The sequence below is a fragment of the Sylvia atricapilla genome, chromosome 17, assembly GCF_009819655.1.
Source record: "Sylvia atricapilla isolate bSylAtr1 chromosome 17, bSylAtr1.pri, whole genome shotgun sequence".
Taxonomy (NCBI): domain Eukaryota; kingdom Metazoa; phylum Chordata; class Aves; order Passeriformes; family Sylviidae; genus Sylvia; species Sylvia atricapilla.
In genome coordinates this window covers 13,628,441-13,654,687 of record NC_089156.1, presented here as the reverse complement: position 1 = coordinate 13,654,687, position 26,247 = coordinate 13,628,441, and the positions used below count along the sequence as shown (strand labels likewise).

Below are 26,247 nucleotides of genomic sequence, written 5' to 3'. Positions count from 1 at the left end.
ACCAGCCCACTCCAGACACTGAACAGTTGCTTAAACACCTCATTTCCAAGGTCATTCTCCAATTCACAAATCACTTAAAGACTTATTTTTTTCCCACTGCAATTTCTCAGTATTCATTATAACACAAAAACCGTGATGTTGAGTTTCAGTCTTGCCAAAGTCACTTAAGGCTGCAATTGTCTCAGTGCTAATGTTGATTTTTCCAGTTGCTGGACTAGATTAAAACACAGAAATAATGCTGCTAATGATAATTTGGTAGGGAATTGTCACGGAGGGACCTTCTCAGCAGAATAAAAGATGTATCTAATATAGCTGCTTGAAATAGAAAGCTGTAGTTGACCAAATGAAATCTTCCAGTTAATTTTCTTTTAGTCTTTCTCAATAAGTGTACTTAGGCACACTGAGAAATGCCATTTCTAGTTATATTCAGCTGTTATTATTAGAACTGCCTCATAAATTCTGGCCTTAAATTTCCTGGCAAAGGAAAGAAATCAAGGGAAGATACAGAATTTCTTGCTAATTTTTGTTACATTCTTCTAATAAATCCTCCTTTGGACTGGCAGCAGGAGACAAACCTGGGTGCTCCTCTCTGCAGTCCCTGTGCTGAGCTGGAGCATGACAGACAGGCACAGCCCAGGTTGTGCTGGATTTGGTATTTCACCCAGTGCAACAAGCTCAGTAGATAAATTCTATTTAATTTTAACAGATTTTTAATTGATATTTTAACAGATTTACTTTAAATAAATCTGTTATCTGAGGAACCGTAACACATGACTGCTTTAGACAGGAACTGCTGGCCCACGTTTCATCCAGAGCTGGCCTCCCAATGGACCCAGCACATGTGTGTTAAATTCTCTTTTCCCCCTTTTTTATTGGAGTCATCTTTACTTGAGCAGTGTTTCCAAAGGGAAGGAAGGTCTGGGCAGTAGCAGGACGGGATTTCACAGCACATGCTGTGGTTGCACCATGTGTCCTCCAGAGCAGAGGCAGCCACTGGCACAGCCCCAGGTCCCATTCTGACCAGAAATGAAAGTTCATTCTCTCTCGAGTGCATGTACAGAGCGATCTGATTTCTCAGCCTGGAAGGAAGGGCACAGTGCTGCCCAGCAAGGCTTTGTGCTGGTGGGGACTCAGGTGGTGTTTCTCTTTAAGAAAACTGAATACAGGCAGTTTGATGTCGAGGAGAGATAGCCACTGATGCAGCCCTGTCATCAGCAATCCCAGCTCAGGCTCTGGGGGGTTTATTAAACCCCTGGTGATGGATGGCTCAAGGCTTCCCTCAGCTGCTGTCAGCCCTGGAGCCAATTCCTCATCCCCTGCCTGCAGCCAGAGTTAGTGCAGGGCACAGGAACGGGCTGGGCTGGAGGGCCCTGGCACCCTGCAGGGCACGGGGGGCTCTGGGCTTGGGCTTGGGGGTTTGGGGCTGAGGGTTTGGGGTCCCTGGCTTTGGGTCTGGGGGTTTGGTCTGTGGTTTTTGGGTTTGGTTTGTGGGTTTGGGTCTGTGGGTTTGGTCTGGGGTTTGGGTCTGTGGGTTTGGGTCTGTGGGTTTGGTCTAGGGGTTTTGGTTTGTGGCTTTGGGTCTGGGGGTTTGGTCTGGGGGTTTGGGTCTGTGGGTTTGTGTCTGTGGGTTTGTGTCTGTGGGTTTTGGTCTGTGGGTTTGGTCTGGGGGTTTGGGTCTGGGGGTTTGGGTCTGTGGGTTTGGATCCGTGGTTTTGGGTCTGTGTTTTTGGGTCCATGGTTTTGGTTCCTAGTTCTGGTTCGTGGTTTTGGGTCCTGGTTTTGGATCCCTGCTTTTGGGGGTGACTTCACAGCCTGAGCCAGCTCCCGCTGAAGGATTAGGGCAGCCCTGAGGGAAATGAAGTTTAGCAGGGCTGGACCCATGGGATGTCTGGCACATTAAATCACTCTGGGGGTGTTGTCCCCACTAAAGAGGGAAGGTTTATGGCTTTTCTCTGGGGAGGAAAGTGCAGGATGGCACCTGGTTAACAAAACTTGTGCTTATCCTGGGCCAGCCTCGATGAGACACTAAAAACTATAATGGAAATAAAACGAGGACAACCCAAAGTTACTGAGTGCTATTTATTTGGTTTTAAGGTTTAGGCTTTTACCAACCAAAATTTGGTAACTGAACTTCTGAGACACATAAGAGACACTTTTCTGCCCTTTTTTATTCCCTGCTTTTGTCTTTGAATCAGCTGATTGGAGCAGAAATGTTGCTCTCCTCTTTACAGACAGCCTGTCTTGTGGTTGCCTTGTTTTGTGAGCTTTGTTTTTTATCACTTTGGTGATCAATCCCGTTGCTCCCTTCGGTGATCAATCCCTTTGTTGACTTTGGTGATAGCTCCTGTTGCTCCAGGGAAGGAAGAGCTCAGTGTCTGTGCTGTGTCCCGGCTCTCCGCAGGGCTCAGCAGCACGGAGCCCGCTGATGCAGGGCACAAACAAACGCCCTTTCTTTTCCCTGTGGGTTCCGAGGTTCCCCCAGCCCCCGGTGATGCTCCCTGTGCTCAGCCTGCGCTGGTCCTGCGCCGCTCCGGAGCCTCGCTGAGATCCGGGCTCCCAAAATAAGCATTTCTTTTCTCTCTGGGGCTGGGAGAGAGGCGCAGAGCTGGCACAGCCTCCCCTGCTGGATGGGAGCTGGCTCTGGTTTGAGGAGAACTGTGCTGCTTTATGTGCTCCGAGCATATTGTGTGTGGCATGACTAATTCATTCTCCTTCTTCCTCCTTTCCCCTCTGCTTTTCCTCTTCCCGTTTGCACACAACCAAGGCTCAGGTTGAAGCTAAGAAGGAACATGAAGGAGCAGTTCAGTTGCTAGAGGTAAGATCCTCTGGGTTCCCTGGGCTTGTTCAGGTCCCTTCTGAGGAGGGGAATTTACAGCGTCATCACTTGTGAACGCTTCAAGGAATATGTAGGCAAATAGGCGTTGGTTTTTTCTCTTCTGCTGTAATTGCAGCCTTTAAGATTTATAATTCAGTCAGGAGTTCATTAAGCTGAGCTGTTGGAAGTGATGTATGTTTCTCTTTTGGTACCATTTTTTTGTAAAATGCTATTAAAGGGAGTGATTAATGAGGAGAATTTTGATTTATTAGGCTGGAAATACAGCAGCAAATACCAATCAGTTACCTAGGGTTCCTAATTAAATACTGTCTAATAAACATAAAGCAACATGTTAAAGAACCAGAAATTGTAAGCCTAATGAAAGAATTGAGATACTTCAAAAACCTGCAAAGGGTGTGCTGGAAAGAGAACACTTCATTTTTCTGCCTGAGGAAAAGGCATTAAATGGTTTGAAGTGTTAATGTACATACCCTAAAGAATGAACAAAAATCTGGATTGATAATAGCAGATGCATTGTCAATATTTCATTTAGAAATTTGCTTTTGTCTAAAGGTAATTTCCAGCCCTTTTACCTCCCCACACTATTTCTGTAAGTACTTGCTGGCCATGCCTTGGTCAAAAGGTTTGGGTTTTTTTTTCTGGTGCATTGATCAACTAAAAAAAAAAAAAATTAAGCATTTATTATTATCTATAAAAGTTAATATTCCCAAAGAATGTGTTTTACATAGGCTTTCATTATCATCATATATCTTAAGTTTGTTTTAGCTTCCAGACTATAAACTGAAGTTCTTATTCAATGCCTGGTGGAAAGTAGGAAAACAGAAACAAGACAGAAAAGAGATTCTTTACCCCCCTTAAGCTGAGCACAATTCTTATTTAGCTGATTTGTCTGCAACCTCTGATTTGCATAACCCCAGCAGGATTTCCAAAGCTTTCGCTTTTTATTGCCACAAGCACATTTATTTTTTAGCCTTTTATTGAATGTGCCTTTTGCAGTTCCAGGCCAGCAGCAGTGTTGGTTTCTGTAGCCTGGTTTGTGTTGGTGCATGTTTTTACATGTGTAACTGTTCTGGTAGACTCTGCTTTGAAATGTGGAAAAAAAAAAAAGTATTCCAAACGGTTTTGATTTCTTTATTTATTTCACATCTCTTTGTTTACTGTGTCTTGTTTGGGATTTATTGCTTTGCACTTCATCCAGAACACCTTGGACAGCATGCAGGTATTTTAGGGCATAAATTCTCCTTTCCTGTCCTGAATCCTGCACTCCTCCCTCGGCAATGAGAGCCCTGCCTCCCCTTGCATGGGATGTCTGCTAGAACCATTGTTATGCAAGCATGCTTTGCATTTATTAATTCATTTATTGGCCTAATACCAAATCATCACAATCAGGATGCTTCTCTACAAGAAATGAATCTCGGCATGGATTAATGAGAGCTGGGATCCTGGTTCCCAAAGTCAGTTCCTCATAAGCATGCCCAGTAGGAATGGTTTGGTGATTTCCTCAAGGCTGTGACTTTGTGACTGTGTGGGTTCTCCCTGAATTCTGCTGGTTCCTTTGCCTGTTCTATGGCATATTTTCACCCAAGGCTGATCTGAAATGCTGATCACATGGAGTGAAAGCCCTGGCTGCTCTGTGAGCAGTTAAACTGAGAGGTGACACCTGCACACAGAACGTGCTGCCTGCTGCTCTGGACTCACACCTGTCCACATGGAAAGCTGCTCATCCTGCTCCCTGTCCTGTGTGCACAGTGTGTCCTGTGTGCACAGAGTCTGTGTGTCCTGTGTGCACAGTGTGTCCTGTGTGCACAGTGTGTGTCCTGTGTGCACAGTGTGTCCTGTGTGCACAGTGTGTGTGTGTGTCCTGTGTGCACAGTGTGTCCTGTGTGCACAGTGTGTGTGTGTCCTGTGTGCACAGTGTGTGTCCTGTGTGCAGTGTGTGTGTGTCCTGTGTGCACAGTGTGTGTGTGTCCTGTGTGCACAGTGTGTGTGTGTCCTGTGTGCACAGTGTGCAGTGTGTGTGTATGTCCTGTGTGCACAGTGTGTGTCCTGTGTGCAGTGTGTGTGTGTCCTGTGTGCACAGTGTGTGTGTGTCCTGTGTGCACAGTGTGTCCTGTGTGCAGTGTGTGTGTGTCCTGTGTGCAGTGTGTCCTGTGTGCACAGTGTGCAGTGTGTGTGTGTGTCCTGTGTGCACAGTGTGTGTCCTGTGTGCACAGTGTGTCCTGTGTGCAGTGTGTGTGTGTGTGTCCTGTGTGCAGTGTGTGTGTCCTGTGTGCAGTGTGTGTGTCCTGTGTGCACAGTGTGTGTGTGTCCTGTGTGCACAGTGTGTGTCCTGTGTGCAGTGTGTGTGTCCTGTGTGCAGTGTGTGTGTGTGTCCTGTGTGCACAGTGTGTGTGTGTCCTGTGTGCGTGTCCTGTGTGCACAGTGTGTCCTGTGTCCACAGAGTCTGTGTGTCCTGTGTGCAGTGTGTGTGTGTCCTGTGTGCACAGTGTGTGTCCTGTATGCACAGTGTGTGTGTGTGTCCTGTGTGCACAGTGTGTGTCCTGTGTGCAGTGTGTGTGTCCTGTGTGCAGTGTGTGTGTGTGTCCTGTGTGCAGTGTGTGTGTGTGTCCTGTGTGCACAGTGTGTGTCCTGTGTGCAGTGTGTGTGTCCTGTGTGCAGTGTGTATGTGTGTCCTGTGTGCACAGTGTGTGTCCTGTATGCACAGTGTGTGTGTGTGTCCTGTGTGCACAGTGTGTGTGTCCTGTGTGCAGTATGTGTGTGTGTCCTGTGTGCAGTGTGTGTGTGTGTCCTGTGTGCACAGTGTGTGTCCTGTGTGCACAGTGTGTGTCCTGTGTGCACAGTGTGTGTCCTGTATGCACAGTGTGTGTGTGTGTCCTGTGTGCACAGTGTGTGTGTCCTGTGTGCAGTATGTGTGTGTGTCCTGTGTGCAGTATGTGTGTGTGTCCTGTGTGCAGTGTGTGTGTGTGTCCTGTGTGCACAGTGTGTGTCCTGTGTGCAGTGTGTGTGTGTGTCCTGTGTGCACAGTGTGTGTCCTGTGTGCAGTGTGTGTGTGTGTCCTGTGTGCACAGTGTGTGTCCTGTGTGCAGTATGTGTGTGTGTCCTGTGTGCAGTGTGTGTGTGTGTCCTGTGTGCACAGTGTGTGTCCTGTGTGCAGTGTGTGTGTGTGTCCTGTGTGCACAGTGTGTGTCCTGTGTGCACAGTGTGTGTCCTGTGTGCAGTGTGTGTGTGTGTCCTGTGTGCACAGTGTGTGTCCTGTGTGCAGTGTGTGTGTCCTGTGTGCAGTGTGTGTGTGTCCTGTGTGCACAGTGTGTGTCCTGTGTGCACAGTGTGTGTCCTGTGTGCAGTGTGTGTGTGTCCTGTGTGCACAGTGTGTGTCCTGTGTGCAGTGTGTGTGTCCTGTGTGCAGTGTGTGTGTGTCCTGTGTGCAGTGTGTGTGTGTCCTGTGTGCACAGTGTGTGTCCTGTGTGCACAGTGTGTGTCCTGTGTGCAGTGTGTGTGTCCTGTGTGCAGTGTGTGTGTGTCCTGTGTGCAGTGTGTGTGTGTCCTGTGTGCACAGTGTGTGTCCTGTGTGCAGTGTGTGTGTGTCCTGTGTGCACAGTGTGTGTGTCCTGTGTGCAGTATGTGTGTGTGTCCTGTGTGCACAGTGTGTGTCCTGTGTGCACAGTGTGTGTCCTGTGTGCAGTATGTGTGTGTGTCCTGTGTGCAGTGTGTGTCCTGTGTGCAGTGTGTGTGTCCTGTGTGCAGTGTGTGTGTCCTGTGTGCACAGTGTGTGTGTGTCAGGGATGGAGTCTGCTGCACTCCCCATTTCTGGATTTCAGCAGCAGCTCTGGGGCTGGTGAGGAGCCTGGCAGTGCCGAGTGCCAGACACTCAATCTGCTCTGGGTGGGGATGGCTCAGCCCCAAACCTGCTGCAGGCAGCTCCAGGGACAGCTGGGACACCTCTGTGCCACCCTGCTCAGCACAGGGACAGGGCACAGGGGAACAATCCCAGTTCTGAGCTGTGAGCACAGGGTAAAAATCCCCAATTCTGAGGTGTGAGCACAAGTTCAGTTGTAGGAGCAGGGTGACAGTTCCCAGCTCTGAGCTGCGGGCACAGGGTGACGATTCCCAGTTCTGAGCTGTGGGCACAGGGTGACAATTCCCAGTTCTGAGCTGTGGGCACAGGGTGACGATTCCCAGTTCTGAGCTGTGGGCACAGGGTGACAATTCCCAGTTCTGAGCTGTGGGCACAGGGTGACGATTCCCAGTTCTGAGCTGTGGGCACAGGGTGACAATTCCCAGCTCTGGGCTGTGGGCACAGGGTGACGATTCCCAGTTCTGGGCTGTGGGCACAGGGTGACAATTCCCAGCTCTGAGCTGTGGGCACAGGGTGACAATTCCCAGTTCTGAGCTGTGAGCACAGGGTAAAAATCCCCAATTCTGAGGTGTGAGCACAGGTTCAGTTGTAGGAGCAGGGTGACGATTCCCAGTTCTGGGCTGTGGGCACAGGGTGACAATTCCCAGCTCTGGGCTGTGGGCACAGGGTGACAATTCCCAGCTCTGGGCTGTGGGCACAGGGTGACAATTCCCAGCTCTGAGCTGTGGGCACAGGGTGACAATTCCCAGTTCTGAGCTGTGAGCACAGGGTAAAAATCCCCAATTCTGAGGTGTGAGCACAGGTTCAGTTGTAGGAGCAGGGTGACGATTCCCAGTTCTGGGCTGTGGGCACAGGGTGACAATTCCCAGCTCTGGGCTGTGGGCACAGGGTGACAATTCCCAGCTCTGGGCTGTGGGCACAGGGTGACAATTCCCAGTTCTGGGCTGCGGGCACAGGGTGACAATTCCCAGCTCTGGGCTGCGGGCACAGGGTGACAATTCCCAGCTCTGGGCTGTGGGCACAGGGTGACAATTCCCAGTTCTGGGCTGCGGGCACAGGGTGACAGTTTCCAGCTCTGAGCTGTGGGCACAGGGTGACAATTCCCAGCTCTGGGCTGTGGGCACAGGGTGACAATTCCCAGCTCTGGGCTGTGGGCACAGGGTGACAATTCCCAGCTGTGGGCACCTCCTCCCCTGCAGGGGCAGACACATGTGCACAGTTCCTCAGGCAGGTGGCTCTGGCTGGCTGCCAGCAAGGCAGGGACATACCTGGAGTCAGGAACAGGGATGAGCACAGGGATCCCTCTGGTACCTCAGTCATGGCTCTTATGGTAAATTTTCTTTATGATGTGCCAGCTTCGTGCTCGCTTCTAACTCACAACCCCACTAAAAATAAAGCAGTAAAGGCATTTTTCTTCCAGGCTTCCCACTGTCGTGAGAGAACTTGAAATCTCTGCATGCTCAGAAGAAAAGACAAAGAAGGCATTTACTGCAATGCAAAAAAATTTTAAGTTCATAAATAACATTAATACTTTTTCAAAAATACTTTAAAGGCAGCCTTCGCTTCTTGTTGAGGTCTGGATTGTGATGCTTTTATCTTTTATTTTTAATCTTGTGCTAGAGTTTCCATAGCTGCTTGTGGAAAGGTCAGTAATATTCTTAGAGAGTTGAACAGCTCATCCTTAAGCTTTCCATTGGAAAGTGAGGACCAAAAACCCAAACCAGTTTTCCTCTTTGTTTGCTTAATGTCCTTTTGAAACTGTGCATGGATGCCATTCTCATGCAGCAAATTAACAAGTAGCAAAATCTGACATTTCATTTGCTCGAAACCACAGCAAAAAAATGAAACCCAAAAACCCAAGCATTTCATGTTTGTGTAAAACTCCCACAATGTCTGATTCTTGCTGTTCTTCGTTTCATAACCAATCCTATGGATACCCTGAGACTTCCTTTGTAGAATGAAATTAATTTGTGTGCTATGAATGCAAAGAAATTATATCTGTAAAATTCACTCTAACTTAAAAGAAGTATTTGTTACGAGAAAAGGAACAAACAGTACCACCTTGTATAGCAGAACATTTGGATTTTGGGGTCTTCTGGGTACTGTAAGTATTTTCCTTTAGCTAGGATCTTTTTATAGGTGGTATGGAGTATGTGTTGTTTTCTTGATGTATAAAATGTACAGTTTTTCTTACATGAACTGAGAATGTTTTTTTCTTTAAAAAACCCAGAATTCTTGGTTCAGTTGAACGAATTTAATTGCTCTCCAGCCTTCCTTGGTTAGTACAGCTGCTTAACTGAGCACAAGAGGAGTTTTTAATGAAGGAAGGTGATGTTTGTTCACCAGAAAGAGCCACACTGGGATCCATTAATACAGCCTTAATTTATTATTATTAATTATAGCATACCTTCATGTAGCTGGTCCGGGGAATGTGCAGGTTTGGATCAGGGGGGTTTCACACTTTGGAGTCCCACCTGCAGAAGCCCTGAGCTGTCCTTTGTCACTGCCCCCAGCCAGGGGATGTGTCTGACATCCCCCCTCACCTTACACCACAATTCACCTTTTATTCTCTGCAGGCAGATCCCCAGGCCAGAACAATGACTTATCTTTTAGGTTCCATTTTTCTAAAGCCCGATGCCTCAGAATTCAAGCGGAACTGTTGTGGTTTGGCCTCAGAATTCAAACAGAATTGTTACGTTCTGGTGTTTCTCCCGTGTAAAGTCTGTATGGGAACACCTTATAAAAGGTAGTAAGAATTAGACAATGAAAGCCTTTTTCCTGTGCTCTTTGCCTTCTGATACACGTGGAATCTTTGATCTTTAGTGTCCTGCAGGGACAGAATGTGAGCGGAGGGGTTTTCCCCCTGGAAGGCGGCGATGGCAGGAGGAATCCCCTCAGGGCTGTGGCTGGGAGCTCCAGGGGCTGGCCCAGCCCTCGGCCAGGATGAGAAATGAGGGATTTCCCTTGGAGAGCGAGGGGATGGGGGTGAAGGTGACGAGAGAAGAAATAACCCCGGTGTCTCGGGGCTGCCTGGCCGGGCTGTGTGTGGGAGCTGCGAGCGGCCCTGGGGCCGGGATGAGGGATGAGGGATTTCCCCTTGGGCACTGAGGGAAGGGGACATGCCCCAGTGTGTCCGGCCCAGGGATCCCCAGAGAGGCTGTGATTTACCTCTGCCGGCACTGAGGGAAGGGGACATGCCCCAGTGTGGCTGCCACAGGGATCCCCAGGGAGGCTGTGATTTACCTCTGCCGGCACTGAGGGAAGGGGACATGCCCCGCTGTGCCTGCCCCAGGGATCCCCAGGGAGGCTGTGATTTACCTTGTGCTCTGCCGGCACTGAGGGAAGGGGACATGCCCCAGTGTGCCCGGCCCAGGGATCCCCAGGGAGGCTGTGATTTACCGCTGCCGGCACTGAGGGAAGGGGACATGCCCCAGTGTGCCCGGCCCAGGGATCCCCAGGGAGGCTGTGATTTACCTTGTGCTCTGCCGGCACTGAGGGAAGGGGACATGCCCCAGTGTGCCCGGCCCAGGGATCCCCAGGGAGGCTGTGATTTACCGCTGCCGGCACTGAGGGAAGGGGACATGCCCCAGTGTGCCCGGCCCAGGGATCCCCAGGGAGGCTGTGATTTACCTCTGCCCGCACTGAGGGAAGGGGACATGCCCCAGTGTGCCCGGCCCAGAGAGGCTGTGATTTACCTTGTGCTCTGCCCGCACTGAGGGAAGGGGACATGCCCCAGTGTGCCCGGCCCAGGGATCCCCAGGGAGGCTGTGATTTACCTCTGCCGGCACTGAGGGAAGGGGACATGCCCCAGTGTGCCCGGCCCAGGGATCCCCAGGGAGGCTGTGATTTAGCTGTGCCGCAGCCCCGAGGCGGTGGCCGTGTGCCGCAGCCCCGAGGAGCTGTCAGTGTGTCTGTCCCGCTGTGTGTCCTGCAGGCCAAGGTGCGGGAGCTGGAGGAGAAATGCCGGACGCAGAGCGAGCAGTTTAACCTGCTGTCCCGGGAGCTGGAGCGCTTCCGACAGCAGGCGGGCACCATCGAGCTGCTGGGCGGCCAGCCCCTGGGCCCGGCCAAGGGCCTGGGGCCGCTCCTCAACGGGATCGCCACCGCCATCGGCAAAGGTCAGTGCCTGCCGCGGGCTGCTGGGGCCCTGCACACAGGGCACGGCTCTGCTCCTGGTTCTGTCTGGGGACACCTTCACATCCTCACTGAGCGGGGTGTGCCTCTGTCTGTGCGGTGTACACAGAGTCCCCTGCACACACAGGGCACGGCTCTGCTCCTGGTTCTGCCTGGGGACACCTCGGCACCCTCATCGAGCGGGGTGTGCCTCTGTCTGTGCGGTGTGTGCTGTACACAGAGTCCCCTGCACACACAGGGCACAGAATACACTCCTGGGGACACCTTCACACCCTCACTGAGCTGGGTCTGCCTCTGTCTGTGCGGTGTGTGCTGTACACAGAGTCCCCTGCACACACAGGGCACGGCTCTGCTCCTGGTTCTGTCTGGGGACACCTTGGCACCCTCACCGAGCGGGGTGTGCCTCTGTCTGTGCGGTGTACACAGAGTCCCCTGCACACACGGGGCACAGAATACACTCCTGGTTCTGTCTGGGGACACCTTGGCACCCTCACTGAGCTGGGTCTGGTTTGTGTCTGTGATCTGGGTGATGGAAACAGTTTCCTGCACACACAGAACATCTCAGAGCGTCCTCACTGAGCGTGGTCTGGTTCTGTCTGTAAGGTGTGTGGTGTACACAGAGTTTCCTGCACACACAGAACACAGAATACACTTCTTGTTCTGTCTGGGGACACCTTCACATCTCAGAGCATCCTCACTGAGCTGGGTCTGGTTCTGTCTGTGCAGTGTGTGGTGTACACAGAGTCTCCTGCACACACAGAACACAGAATACACTCCTGGGGACACCTTCACACCCTCACCGAGCTGGGTCTGGTTTTATCTGTAATGTCTGTTGGATTGTGTGCCATTCCATGTGAATCATGTTAGATTGTGTTATGCCATGTCAGTCACACCTTAGGTTGTATTATTCCGTGTCAGTCACACCTTACATTGTGTGTTATTCCATGTAAATCATGTTAGGTTGTGTTATGCCACGTCAATCACACATTCAGTTGTGTGTTATTCCACCTGAGGAGTGTGATCAGCATCACCCAGGCTGGAATCACCTCAGTTGTCCTGCACAGAAAGAGCTGACAGGTCGTTCTCATTACTGACAAATTCCCCCCAGACAGTTTGAAAACAAGCATGAGAAGGCACTGGCAAAGTTAAATGGTCTTGACTTGTTTCCCTGAGCCTGTAGAGAAGCTCTGAGGTGCAGGGCCTGCAGATCAGGAATGATTTCCCTGCAGACGAGCAGTTACTGTCAGTGGAGGGTGCTGAGCTCCGTGTGACACTCCAGGGGCAGCTGAGGTGACATCCCTGTCTCACTTCAGCTCAGGAACTCTGGATTTGTGTGCCTCTGCTGCAGCTCCAAGGCTTCCCTAAGTGGGAATTAAAGGGCTCCAAATGGAGAATTCCAAAGGCATTTCCTGAGAGACGTCAGAATTTAGTAGAAATTTCCTTAATACCAGCAGCAATAGCTCCTCATGTCTCTAAGGGCAGGATTTTCAAAGCAACAATTAATTTAAAAGGAAAGGTAATTAGGTATTGAGCTGTCCTTGAGGCAGAAGGGAAGGTCCAGCCTGTATCACTGAGATTGATTTAATGAGAAATGAAATTCAGCTAAATATCTTTTAGCTATTCAAACTCTCCAGGCCACTTTATACTTATGCTGATGGGAAAACCTTTTAAAAAGCTTCCAAACATGCCAAACTGAAATGTCCCAGGTAACCCCTGAGTTACACCACGGCAAACACAGCCAGGCGTGTGCCCAAGGCGTTTCAGGGCCTCCCTCTCCAAACCTTCTCTCAAAACCTGTTGGTTTTTGTGGGGTGGGGACGAGGGGCTGCAGCTCTCTGAACACGAGCCCTGTTGGACAGCACTGATCCTGGGTGTGAGTGCACTGACAGCAGCCAAGGCCTGTGGGAGCAGAGGCAGGAATTCCCTGATGGAAACCAGCCCTTGGCCACGGCGGGGGCAGAGTACAGCAGGTCCTTCAGGCCAAAGTGGAAGGATTTTCATTGTGTGTGAGGAGGAAAGAGCACGAGAGGGAGCACAGGGCCGGCTCTCAAAGCCAAGCAAAGGATGGAAATGAGATCACTTTCTGACCAGCTGCTTTGCCTTAATGGGTGATGTCTGAATGGATCAGGAAATGAAATAAACCGAGCCGGGATGGATTAGCGCATAACAAGTTCACTTTAAACGTGCAATAATGTCACAATCAGATATGGAAGCCTTAAGATTTATTATTCATCAGTTAAGAGGCTCGTTTAAATGGTCTCTCTAGATAATTTAGGTAGTCCATATGGAATCAGCAATTGCAATAAATAAAATGGAGAGTCTAACTGTAGTGCAAGTATGGACAGATTTAATTCTCCTGAAATGTTTAAATTAGATCTGGTGCTCTTCCTTTTTCCTTGATAAGGTGTTCTTCAGACTTCCTTAAATATTTGCCAGTCAGAGGAAAATAAAAGCCATTTTAAGCATATATGGATTTAAAAAGGCTTCATGGCCAAAACCCCTGTGGCTTGATAAGGTTATTTTCTAGTATTTAAAGGGAAAAAAAGACATTTCTAGATGCTGCTGTGTGTTCTTATGAGCTGACCTCTTGTATATTTTATTTTTAACTCTGTTATTTTTCTCCAGAGGGAAAATACAAAAGCAAAGGTGTTTTACTGGGGTTGGTTTGTTTGTTTTCTTTTTTGTAGCTTCCCAGTTAACAAGCTTTAAACAAACCAGTCTGCAGCTCTGATTCCTTCTCAGTCTTGCTGCTCAAGCCCAGGGCCCTCAGTGTAATTGCCTTGGATGAAGGAGAGAACCAGGTTTAATGAGTTTCTTTTTTTGGAGGCAAACTCAGGCCAGTTTTTGGACGCAGCTTTTTTATCTGTGCTCCTGTGCTGAGAGCCTGCAGGAGCGGAGCAGGAGCAGATGATTCCAGCAGATCTCTGCAGGGATGATCAGGAGATCACATCAGGAGCAGTGTGCTTCCTGCACTCTGAAGTTTGGTTTGGGTTTTTGTTTTGCAAAGGCATTCCTTGGTGATGCTCGTGTTTATTTTTCAATCCAGCTGTGAATTTACATGGAATATTTGTCTCATAACCTTTTCAATAGGCTCCTCTGCAGAGCAGACAGGAACTCATTCTGCAGTTGTTTGGTGGGGCATATTTCTGACACAAAAACCTCTTCTTCCAGGTCACGCTCTTGCTGTTGGATGTTCAGTGCCTCTGCTGGGCAGGGAGGTGTCTGTGGTGTTATTATCAGCAGCACTAATTACTGAACCCTTTCTCAGTACAATGGTGGCGTAGAGCAGGTTCTTCAAAGCAGAAATGGAATTATTTGTGTGCCCAGGCCCTTCCTGCAGTCACAGCCACCACACACACCTTTTTCTCCCGTGTGTTAAGGACTCAGGGTGCATTTCATGTACCTTATTTTCCAAAGCTGACAGATCCATATCGTGCAGCATCTTGATACTCCTGGAGCTCCTGATTGTGTGTGTTCCTGTGCTGGTTATTATCCTCTGTGGATGCAAAGCCAGGGCTGCACTGCCCTAGAACCTTCCTCCACATTTTGTACCTGCTGGCAGCAGTTTAAAAACAAAGCCTGGAGAATGCAGGAGGTCTGAGACCAACCAGGGGCTTCCTTTGAATGAATAATCACAGTTGGCCCAATTATTTATAGCCTGGTGCTGGCAGGCTGAGATGGCAAACACATTAACAGCAAACAGAAGGAGCTGAATTGGCTCAAGTTCCTGAACAGGGAGGACTTTTCTGTCAGAGATGTGAGATAGGTTCCAAGAATAAAAAATGTGCCCTTTTCCAGCCTGGGGATTGCTCTGAGTGGGGCTGGCTGTAATTAATCTTTTGTGTGGTGAGTTGTGTATTTCCCTACTGTCAATGTGCTTGAGCTGGCCTGCTGTAAATTACAGTGATGCAGAGAAAATTAATCATATTGGGCTAATGAGCACGCCAGAAAAACCCTCTGATGGATAAGCTCCCTTCCTGGAGCTTATTCTCCTCTGCAGTGTGAACAAAGAGGTTCCTCTGATAATTCTGGTGACGTGGATTGGGAACCTTGAAATTCACAGTAGAAAAACATTTCTGTCCATTCTGGCAGAACAGGAGAGGAAATGCTGAACCCACACACATTCAGGGGCTGCAAAATCAAAGCCAGGCTTGTTATGTTAATGAGAGGCAGAATGCACTCTGCACATCTGGATGTGCCAGCAGCTCACTGTGCTCTGCTGGAGCTGCTGCTGCAGGTAAAATCCAGCTCAGCTGACAGTTCCACGTGCTTTGGGGAATAAACCAACAGGCAAAGGTAAAATGTACAAGTGGTTTCACTCAGGTTTATTAGTCTCCCTTGCAGCCTCGATGATGTTGTTCTTTTTACCTGTCTCACCTCTGGTTTTCACCTGGGTCATGGGGAGGTAACAGTGTTCAGCCCCTTGGGAGGTTATTCAGTGTGCAGTATATATGTTTTTAAAAAGCACAGTAACAATATTCCAGAAGGATTTTTGGAGGTTTTTCCTTTTGCACAGCCTCGGTTTCCATGTTTAGAAACTGGAGGGACGGCCCTGGGATCATTAATGTGGTTTAGTGCTGGTGTCAGGGAGGAGCTCCTGGGAAATATGGAGCAGGTGCCCCTGGCACTTCCTGCCTGCCAAAAGCCAAACAACTTCATTGCAAAGTGAACACCCTGCCAACTAGATCATCAGCACTTCAGGCTCTTTGTTAGAGGAGAAATGGATGACTTGATTCTGATTTCCAGTGTGTGACAAAGGCCCCAAAAGGAGTAAAGGTTCCGTCAGCAGCTGTGGGTGCTGGGTGTGTCACAGTGTGTCACACAGTGTGTCACATCGTGTGTCACACAACTTCCCCACACACAGCAAGGGGCTCAGAACAAAGGTGGGGCTTTTTTCACTGGGGGAAACTTCACCTTTGAGTTCTTTGGATTTAAGTGCCTTCACTCCCTGCCTTATGTCTCGTGTTGTTGAGTTCAGCAGTTTCCCGGCAGTCTGGGGGCTGGCAGGCTGAGCTGCTCCTGGCTCTGCAGTCTGCCCACCACAGTCTCCCTCCTGAGTGATGGTTACCAGGGGAGGAGAACCACCTTGTGCTGTGTTCTGGCAGTGTTCCTGCCCGAGAGCCAGCCCTGACTCTGCCCTGTGCTCTGTTGGCTGCCAGGTCATGAAAGCCCTTCTGGAAGTCGCTGTGTGATTTCAGAGTTCATCCGACCCCTTCAGATCTCTGGAGACAAACCAGAACAGCTGTCTGTCAAACCTACATTCCTGTCCAAGTCAAGATCTGGGACCCCAAGATGCAGATTTGATTCAGACGTGAGTCTTTTGGGATTTTTTTACTGCAGAAGTGGTTCAGGGCTGAGGCTCCTCTGCTCCAGCAGGCTGATGCAGGCTGATGCACCCGCTTTGAAAAAGTCGAGATGTGAATGTTCTCATTTCCTGAGGCAGCTTGGGAACGTGATCAGGGGGAATTTGTGTGATATTTTCAAAGGAGCTGCAGTGGATGTCCCAGTTACACGGGACAGAAATCAGGTGTGTGAGGAACTCGAGCTCCTCTGAAGATCTCAGTGATGCACACAGAGAATTCCATTTCTGCTGTGGGGCAGGGCTGTGTCAGGCAGGTTTGGGTTAGGCTTAGGGTTCAGCAGTGCTTTGCTCCATCCCCCCAAAGGTGAGGTTTGGCACAGCCTGGGCAGAAGGAACAGGAATTCCTGCAGTGCCCAGGGATGCTGTGACAGGAAAAGGATTCATTTTGCAGGACTGGTTCTCTGCCTGGCTTTGGTGGTGTGTGAATCTCCTCCCTGCAGCAGCCACCTGCTCACAGCCTCCCCAGCTTCCCCTAAAGAGTTCTGAGCCTAGAAAATGGAAGTGAAATTGCAGGATGTTGTCACTGAAGTCATTCAGCTCTACATTTTGTATTGAGTCACACTTCTGAAGGGTTCTGGTCCTCCTTTCTCAGGAAACTTTTCTGCTTTTCAGTGGAATTCCAGTGGAAACCCAATGGGAAGGTCAGAAGAGCTTTTCAATGGTGCTACATCAAGTTGATTTTTGATATTTAGGACAGAAGTTAAATATAAAAACTGCATAGAACAAATGTTTGAAGCTCTGTAGAAGGGTGTTATTTTCTATTAAATACCGTGGTTTATATGGGTAGATAGCCATGAGAAAATTATCTTCAGATTTCACCCCTCATTTCAGGAAATCCCTTTGCTCACTTTTACAGGAATAAATAAGTTGCAAGTCTGTGCATATTTTCTATCTATGTTATATTCATTGATACTGAAAACATGAAAGTTGATGAAATCAAAATGTTTCTAAAAGGATCACAAGCCTGAGGATATTCAACAAAATATTGGATTCTTGTATAGTGGGAATTCCATGGGCATATCTGAGGATTATCCACAGGAAATATTTGTGTACATTTGTGTAGCAGCGTTACTGAAAAGTGGAAACATTCACTGCTTTTTGAAGAGGCCATAGAAAAAGCAGCTTAGCAAGGAGACTTAGGGAAGCAGAACTAACAGCCAGGAACAGAAGAAGCACACGTCAAATTTAATTCCCCTTTTCTATTATTTTTGAGTTATCTCTCACTGAGAGTGTCAAGCCCTCTTTTGCAGAACTGAACGTTTTGTGCCTTCTAGAGTGTAATTATGTGATACACTCTTACATTATGCAAGCTCACAGAAATTAAGCTCCATTCCTTTTTAGAGATACCCAGACCCAAGGGAGGGTGTGTGAGTAAAATCTGAAAAATGAAACATAATGCTGGGAAGTCTGAAATAAATAAATATATAAATAGACCAGTGACACAAAAAATATATATTTGCAACTACTCTGATTGTTCCTATTCAAAGCCCTTCTATAATAACCATTCTGAATATTCTAGAATAACCATTCCTGGCTGTGTGCTCGATGAGGTGCCCCTGGAAAGGTGTCAGGGGATTATCCTGACAGGTTTTCCTGCATCCCCCAGGGCTGCCCAGGGGGAATCCCTGGGAGCTGGCAGAGCAGTGAGTGCTGGGCTAAACCACCCCTCAGGAGTTCATCCAGAATAAAAGGGGCTTCACTGAGAATTTTCCTCATCTGCTTTTGGCAGTTTAGACCTGGAAGGTGCAGCTCAGTATTCACCCTGTCTAGATCGTACGGTTTTGCTCAGTTTTTGGACAATTTATTTTATTTGATCCCACGGTTAACCCAGTATTTCTACCTTAATTAAAGTTCTCCCAAGCTCAGGCAAAAAGTTGGTCATTTTTTCTGAAATGGCTCACAGCAAAAGTACAATAGGTGGAAAGAAGTTCACCCCTCACTTTAAAGCCTCTACCAGCTCAAAGCAGAGCTGAAATTACTGTTTTACCAGTGAGAGATCTGGTAAAGAGAGAGAGAGAGCTAAAATAGGCAGAGCCTGTGTTGATTCAACACCACAATTAAATCTCCAGGTTTTGCGGACCGGATTTGTGATAAAACAAATGTGTGGCTTTGTAGGATTGAATTAAATGTGATGTTAAATTCAGAAGAAAATATGTTACTTCCTTCAGTTAGTGGAAAGGGTAGAATTCAACAGATGCTGTGGGTTGGATTGGGTTGGGTTGAGTTGGATTGAACTGGATTGGGTTGGGTTAGCAATATTTTGTGTGATACTCGTGGTCTCCAGGTGTTTGGAGGTTGACACTTGTACCAGTTCTAAACTCAGCATTTATTTTAAGTACTCAGTCACTGGAATCTGCCCTTCTAAGTAAAATAAAACAGTTGTGTTCCATGTCAGAATTTATTTTTTTTTTCCTTGATATTATGTGTTCACTGATCTATATCACTTGTCAGAAAAACTGTTCATTCCTCTTTTTTTTTTTGTAATAACATTCTCTTTTTTCTTCCCCTCCTCTACAGATGGATAATGATCAGAATTCCAATACCTCAAAGCAGAGATATTCTGGGAAAGTCCACCTTTGCATTGCCCGTTATAGGTAAAGCACCTGTCCCATTACAGACAGAGTTCACAGCTCTAAGGTTCAACATCACCTTTGGCTCGGCTTCATCCCTGCTCTGAGTTATGACGTGGATTTCCTGCTGTGGAGAGCAGAGCTGTGCTGTTTGCTCTGGCTGCAGAGCAGTGCCCTGTGCATGTCCTGAGGTGTCAGGGGGAGCTGAGCAGGGCCTGGCTCTCCCAGCCCCTGCCCTCCAGTGCCTAAATCAGATTAAATGGGGGCCTCCTGCTCCACACAGGAGGTCTCAGTCTGCCCTTAGCAATTACTTTTTCAAGCAAGAAAAGATTTGAAGTCCATCACTACTTTGCACATTAAAATTTCAGGCTTGAAGTACTGTCATAAAAATTTCAGTGACTAACAGTTTCTTTCAGCATGGATATAGATTTAAATACTTAATAAGCACTTGTTGTCTCTCATTAGCTTCTCTCAGATGTAGCTCACTGGTTTTGTTTTCTTTACCTTGCCTCTGTAGAAGTTTAATGAACTTGTGTGAAAGGAACATAAAATTGAATACAACGACTTGGAAAAGAGCCCCCAAAACTGAGTTTGCTTTAATCCACTGTAAAAAACAAAGGGAATTTTGGCCAGTGTTTTTCGAGAGCCCTAAGTGAGGAGTGTCTGAGTAAATCCTGCAGGAAAGGATGTGGGTTTAGGGATATAGAGGGGGATCTCAGGGGCCCAAACTGCCCGGAGCCCACTCAGAATGTGTCTCAGAAGGGAAGCAAAGACCCAGGCTGGGGAAATTTTCCTCCGTGGAGCTGTAGCCCCTCTCCTGGGCAGCGCTCTGCCTTTTTCCCTGCAGCTACAACCCCTTTGATGGACCAAATGAAAACCCGGAGGCGGAGCTCCCTCTCACGGCAGGAAAGTACCTCTATGTCTACGGAGACATGGACGAGGATGGCTTCTATGAAGGTATCTTATTTAATCCGTGAATTCATGCTAATTCATGCAGATTGAAAGCAGTTCGTCTGTCAAACACGTTCCAAATTCTCTCCTTCGCCTGCTCCTAAACCAGTTGCTAAAATTAGCTTCATCGTCGTGGTGTTAATTAAAAGAGTTTCTGCATCAGCAAAGCCGCTCCTTGTAGGCAGAGCTAATTATAAGATATTTTATAGTGTCAGCTTTTCCTACTGGCAAGATTTAAGTTGACAAAAAAGCTTACTGGCAGTTCTGGTATTTCCCTTAATAGGCCTTTCTGTCCCCAAAACCTGGGGGTGTTGTTTATGCATTTTCACTCATCCCTTATCTTTGTCCACTCTCAAAGCACTGCCACGGGACAGGTGTTCTCCTCCAGGGGTTTTAATGGCATTGCTTGTGGACCCGATATTTTCTGAGCTTGAGAATTTCTGAGCTCTTCCCAAGGGAAACTTTTCAACAGTTTTCTTTTTCCCAAAGCCACCTTGTGTAAACAATATTCCTTTCCCATAACAACAGGAGTTACTTGCTATTTCTCTCACTCAGCCAATGGCAGAGGTGTCAGCCCTATGGGCCAATAACTTGTCTTAGCACAGCGTCTTATAAAAGGGCTGAATGAATTTAAATAAACCTTCTGATTTCTACTGCCTTCTGACTGAAGTCAAGCACCTTTATTTCATGTCCTACTGCTGCAATTGATCTTCTCCTTCAGGGGTTTTAGTGGCATTGCCCTTCTCCTTCAGGGGTTTTAGTGGCATTGCCCTTCTCCTTCAGGGGTTTTAGTGGCGTTGCTCTTCTCTTTTAGGGGTTTTCATGACATTACCCTCTCCTTTAGGGGTTTTAGTGGCATTGCCCTTCTCCTTCAGGGGTTTTAGTGGCACTGCTCTCCTCCTTCAGGAGTTTTCATGGCACTGCTCTTTCTCCCCAGGAGAGCTCCTGGACGGACAGAGAGGACTCGTCCCTTCCAACTTTGTGGATTTTGTCCAAGACAACGAGGCGCGGCTGTCGGGCTCCCTGAGCAGCGAGCAGGACCAGAACTTCCTCAACCGCTCGGGGCCCCCCTTGGAGGGGGATCTGCTGGAGATCAGCCCCCCGAGCCACACGGGCCCCGGCGTCATCAGCAACGGCGCGGGGACGCTGGACGTGAACATCGACGAGATCGGAGAAGACATTGTGCCTTACCCCAGGAAAATCACCCTCATCAAACAACTCGCCAAAAGTGTCATTGTGGGCTGGGAGCCCCCGGTGGTGCCGCCCGGCTGGGGCACCGTCAGCAGCTACAACGTGCTGGTGGACAAGGAGGTCAGGATGAACGTGGCCCTGGGCAGCAGGACGAAAGCCCTCATAGAAAAGCTCAACATCTCCACCTGCACCTACAGGATTTCCATCCAGAGCATCACCAGCAAGGGCAACTCTGATGAGCTGCAGTGCACCTTGCTGGTGGGCAAGGACGTCATCGTGGCCCCCTCCAACCTCCGCGTGGACAACATCACCCAGATCTCTGCTGAGCTGTCCTGGCTCCCCACCAACAGCAATTACAGTCATGTCATCTTCCTGAACGAGGAGGAGTTTGACATCGTCAAGGCTGCTAGCTACAAGTACCATTTTTTTAATTTGAAGCCCAATATGGCCTACAAGGTGAAGGTCATGGCAAAGCCCCACCAGATGCCCTGGCAGCTTCCCTTGGAACAACGAGAGAAAAAGGAAGCCTTTGTGGAATTTTCTACATTGCCAGCAGGTTTGATATTTTCCTCCCTACCCCAAAACCCTGCAGTTGAATTTCTCTGAAAATACTAGATAAAATACTTCAACCTTCACAGCATTTAGGGGATGTAAGTGCATTTTGGTTGTGAAGCTGTAATCAACTTTGTCGTACAGTTTGAATTTTGAAGTGAACAGATTGGTTGTGTTTTGGAAAGTCTGAGTTTTTTTCCCATCTGGCTTTTGCATTAGGAGTGTTGTCAGTCATTTGCCATTACCCAAGAACTGAAGTAGTGCTGAAAACTAGACCAGAAATAATGTAATGAATTTGAATCTCATCATTTTGGGCATGTGTGACAGCATCTGAAAAAATCTGAGTATCTTTCCCTATAGATTGACCTAGCCAAGGTCATCTAACCATGGCCAAGTGGGAAAGCCCTTAAATACCCAGACTTTCAGGTCCCTGGGTGCCTCTGAAGGGACACTCAGGCACAAGTGGCCCCTGGCAAGGGAAGGGTCAGCAGGGTTCTCTGAGCTGGGTTTGCTCCCTCCCTGATGGGCTTCAGCTCCAGCACAGGGGCAGGAATTGTTCTGCTCTCCTCCTTGGCCTGGGGGGAGTTGTGAGAGGAGACAGGGAGGGCAGCAGTGCTGCTGAGCAGGGGCGAGTGGAGCTGCTGTGCCCCCTGCTCTGATGCCAGTCTCATTTCAGTGAGATGGCCTCAGCTGAAATGTCCTCGTTTCAGTGAGATGTCCCCAGCTCACACATTTCTCTGGAGTCTGGAGTCATTGCACAGCACAGGAGGCAGTGCTGGTGTGGGATGGGCTGGAAGGAGGGCATTGCAGACCTGGGGGTTCCTGGGGGATTTGGGAGGCAGTGCTGGTGTGGGATGGGCTGGAAGGAGGACATCTCACACCTGGGGGTCCTGGGGGATTTGGGGAGCAGTGCTGGTGTGGGATGGGCTGGAAGGAGGGCATTGCAGACCTGGGGGTCCTGCGGGATTTGGGAGGCACTGCCTGGGTGCTGGCTTGAACTTATTTCAGCTCTGCTCCTTAGGGAAGGCCTTTTGAGGGAGGGTTTTTCCAGGCCAGGCTCTTGCCGTGCTGTATCTCCCTCTAGCTGTGAAGTCTGCTGAGCACTGCAGAGCTGCCCACTGCTGGGGAGCTGAAGGGCAGGGGAGCCTCAGCTTTTAGAGCCAGAGATCCCAAAACCTTCCCCACTGCTTCCTTTCACTGGGAGCACCTCTACAGAACGAGTCAGCTTTTCAACAGCAGGAACTTCTGCAGAAACAGCCAGCTTTTCACTGCTGTGCAGAGAAACCAAAACAGAGCTGTTGAAGTGCCTAGGGGCTGGTGCCTGATTCCAGAGTCACTGGGACAAAGGAAAAGGATGTATTTGGAGCCAGGATGGGAGTCACCATCATGGTGTGTCATGCAACTGAACTCATCTCGATTCATCAAAGCAATGGAATTACTTCAATAAATACAGAAGTGGTTTTCTCCTGGGCACTCAGATCTAAAAACAGAAATAAGTGCAGGATCAAGACCAGTGGGGTTGCTGCAGGTTTTGGAGCTAATTCATGTAAAAAAAAAAAAAAAAAAAAAAAAAAAAAAAAAAAAAAAAAAAAAAAAAAAAAAACCAAAAAAACCCAACCAAAATAAACATGAGGAGCAAAGTGTAGCAGAATTCCAAGCCAAACATTTATGTTGATGACCCAGACCATTGAAAATCATCAGGAATAATTTCCCATTCAGTGATGGGAGGAAATAGAAACCATGCTGAGCCTCGGGCATTGCAGTTTATTAAACCTTTCTCTGCCACAGCCTGTGAAGGTCGGGACAGATACCCTGGGGATTGTTTAGTTCTGGGAGAATGAAGGGAAGGTGACTTCTCCTGCAGGAGCAGATTAATGTCATTGTCATTGGCAAGATGCTGGGTTAGATCAGATGCATTCTCTCTTGTAAACTGAGCAGCCCTGCTGGATTGGGAATGCTGGCTGTCAATGAAATAGCATGAGCAGGAAAGCTGAAATTCAATCCTGAACCGAAATCTCCCTTGGCCAAGAATAGTATTAGGTCAATTTGCATACACTTGACTTGCAAGGTAAAAGTATGTTATAGATGCAGGGATGGTGTCAGCAGAAACTTCCTGTTGTGCCTGTGCTGTCCTGAACACGACCATGATTTTATTTCCATGTCCCCTAGAGGATGGAATTCAGTGGCAGCAAACCAGTGAAATGCAGTGGCAGTTGGCCAGTGGCCTTGTGTGGGGTTTGCACGTGTGTCCTGCTCCCAGTTAAAGTGCCTGTACCTTTCTGCTGGATGGACAGGAACTGGTTGTGTTCAGTTCACTGGGAGAGGCAATCTCACAGCACAGGGTCTGTGTTTGTTCTGCAGAGGTGGCTGCAGCTGAGCCCTGATTCTGACACGTTTTAGCAGCAGACTCTGCCCAGGGTTTGATGGTTAAAGCAACACAGCAGCATGCCTGAAAAATTTATGAACTAATAATCGCTGTGATATTTTTACTTTGTCTTTCTGGCCGAAGTAGAGCTATTTATAGCAGGGTAATGCCTTTTAATTAAGGAGGTATTTGGTGTGCTGTTACAGCAGCATTCTGTAAATGCCTCAAGAGGTTCCTGGGTGTTGTGGGCTCAGTGCAGAGAAAAGCCTGTGAGACCCTTTGTCCTTTAATCAGCCGCTGGGAAATGTTCAAAATGTTCACCTTTCAGCCTGCAGCTGCACTTCTGCTCTGATGCCAGGAGTGACCAGCCCCTTCTCCCCCAGGTCCTCCAGCCCCACCTCAGGACGTTGCTGTGCGGGCAGGGCCCACGCCAGGGACCATCCAGGTGTGCTGGAAGCCACCAGCCCTGTCAGCCACGGGGACATCACACGGTGCCAGCGTCACAGGTTACGGTGTCTATGCCAAAGGGCAGCGGGTGAGTGACCTCCTGTGCCATGTCACTGACCTCCTGTGCCAGTGTCACCTGCTGTGCCAGTGTCACCTCCTCCTGTGCCAGTGTCACAGGTTACAGTGTCACTGCCAAAGGGCAGCAGGTGAATTCCCTGCCACACTCACTGGCTGCTGGGGGATTTCAGCTGGCAGGGAAGCTGGGACAGCCCTGCAGGGGCTCCGTGGCTGCCAGTGGAGCCTGTCCTGGTGTCTGGGCGTTCCTGGCTCCCCCTGTAGGAGCCCTCCTGGCCAGAGGGGTTGAAGGATGACGGGCAGCTGGGGTGAGGGTGTGGAGGAGCCCTGGTGCTCTCAGCCCACCCTGTGCTGGCAGCAGCTCCCTCTGAGGAGATCCCCAGGGCTGTACCTCGGCGGGGCTGAGGGGAGGGCAGCGGGTGCTGCAGGGCTCACAGTGGGCTGTCTGTGTCCCCAGGTGGCAGAGGTGATGTTCCCAGCAGCAGAGAGCACGGCGCTGGAGCTGCTGAGGCTGCGCAGCCTGGACGCCCGCGAAGTGACGGTCCGCACGCTCTCCGCGCAGGGCGAGTCCCTGGACTCTTCTGTTGCTGCCATTCCATCTGACCTCCTGGTGCCTCCAACCCCTCACCCCAGAACTGCTCCCAAATCTAAGCCATTAGCAAGTGCCGGAGCCCCAGAAACCAAAGAAGAACATTTAGGCCCACATTTAAAAAGGGATGAGTCGTGGGAGCAGACTCGTTCGGTGTCCCCCGTGCACGGACACATGCTGGAGCCACCCAACTTCCACGGCCCTCTCCAGGGGAGGAGGTCTCCATCCCCCAACAGAATCCTGCCCCAGCCTCAAGGCACTCCTGTCCCCAACACCGTCGCAAAAGCCATGGCAAGAGAAGCTGCACAAAGAGTGGCAGAGAGCAACAGGGTAAAGGCAAACTTCTCCCTAACTGGGCTGCTTTGTTCCTTGTGTCACTTCCCATCAAAGGTTTTCCATCATGTGCTTTAAGGAGCAGCAATCGTTCCTAAACCCTGGGGATCCAGAGCCTGAGAAGCAGTGTGCTGGAATTCTGGGCTCATAAAGCCCCGCTGTGTCCCCTGTCACGGATCCACAGGGAATTATATTTTCCCTTCTCAGTGCTGCATTTTCACACGAGTTTGCAGCTGCTCTTCATCCCATGGCAGCAGTGTCACTGCCCAGGGACACCCCTGGCGTGGGCACCACCATGAGCCAGGGCTGCTGCACTCACATCTTTGCCAGTTCATGTAAATCCCACGTTTGGGGCTCTGGGGTCAGTACAGCTGATGTGGATCCATCCTGACAACGTGCTGTGGGTTTTCCACACAAATCTGCAGTATTTGAATACTCCCAGTGCCCTGGGCAGTTACTTTCTCATCCCAAGCTGCTCACAGCTGTCTGTTACTTCTTGCAAGCTGAGGTGTCGCTTTTTTCATGTATTTTCTTGGTCCTTCATCTGGCAATCATCAGTTATGTCCAGTTTTTAGTCTTCCATTGTATCTCCAAAATAGCTCCATTAATTCTGACAGTTCACACATGTCTTAACAGCTCCAACTTCTCCACTGTTCCTGTTTTGGGATGCCTTTGATACAGTGGGTAAATTGAGCCAGCTTTTGAGAACCTGAATAATTCTGGATCAGTGAGGTCTGATAAATGCATACGTATGCATCTGTATGTATCTTCCTTGTGTTTATACATAAAGAAGACTGGAATGTAATAGAGGGAGAAAAGGCAATTGGTTGCTTTGGCCCTATGAAGTGAAAGTTGATTTAAGCTCCCTAAGACACAGGGAAAGAGAATAGAAATACTTTTCCTGGTTTGGAAAATTGCCGACATAACATTTGATTACATTAGTTTAAGTGATGCTTGAAATGTTTTATTCAGGAATCTGGACAGAA

General features: G+C 48.9%; 1 protein-coding gene across 1 annotated transcript in view; it reads left to right on the top strand.

The window, feature by feature from the left end:
* Window positions 1–26,247, top strand: part of RIMBP2 (RIMS binding protein 2) — a 77,546-nt gene that overhangs the window by 9,402 nt on the left and 41,897 nt on the right. The window contains 8 exon segments of the mRNA XM_066331809.1: window positions 2,765–2,815; window positions 10,627–10,810; window positions 15,986–16,137; window positions 18,706–18,782; window positions 19,606–19,715; window positions 20,647–21,456; window positions 24,201–24,352; window positions 24,797–25,258. Of these exon segments, the coding sequence (XP_066187906.1) occupies window positions 2,765–2,815; window positions 10,627–10,810; window positions 15,986–16,137; window positions 18,706–18,782; window positions 19,606–19,715; window positions 20,647–21,456; window positions 24,201–24,352; window positions 24,797–25,258 (1,998 nt within the window).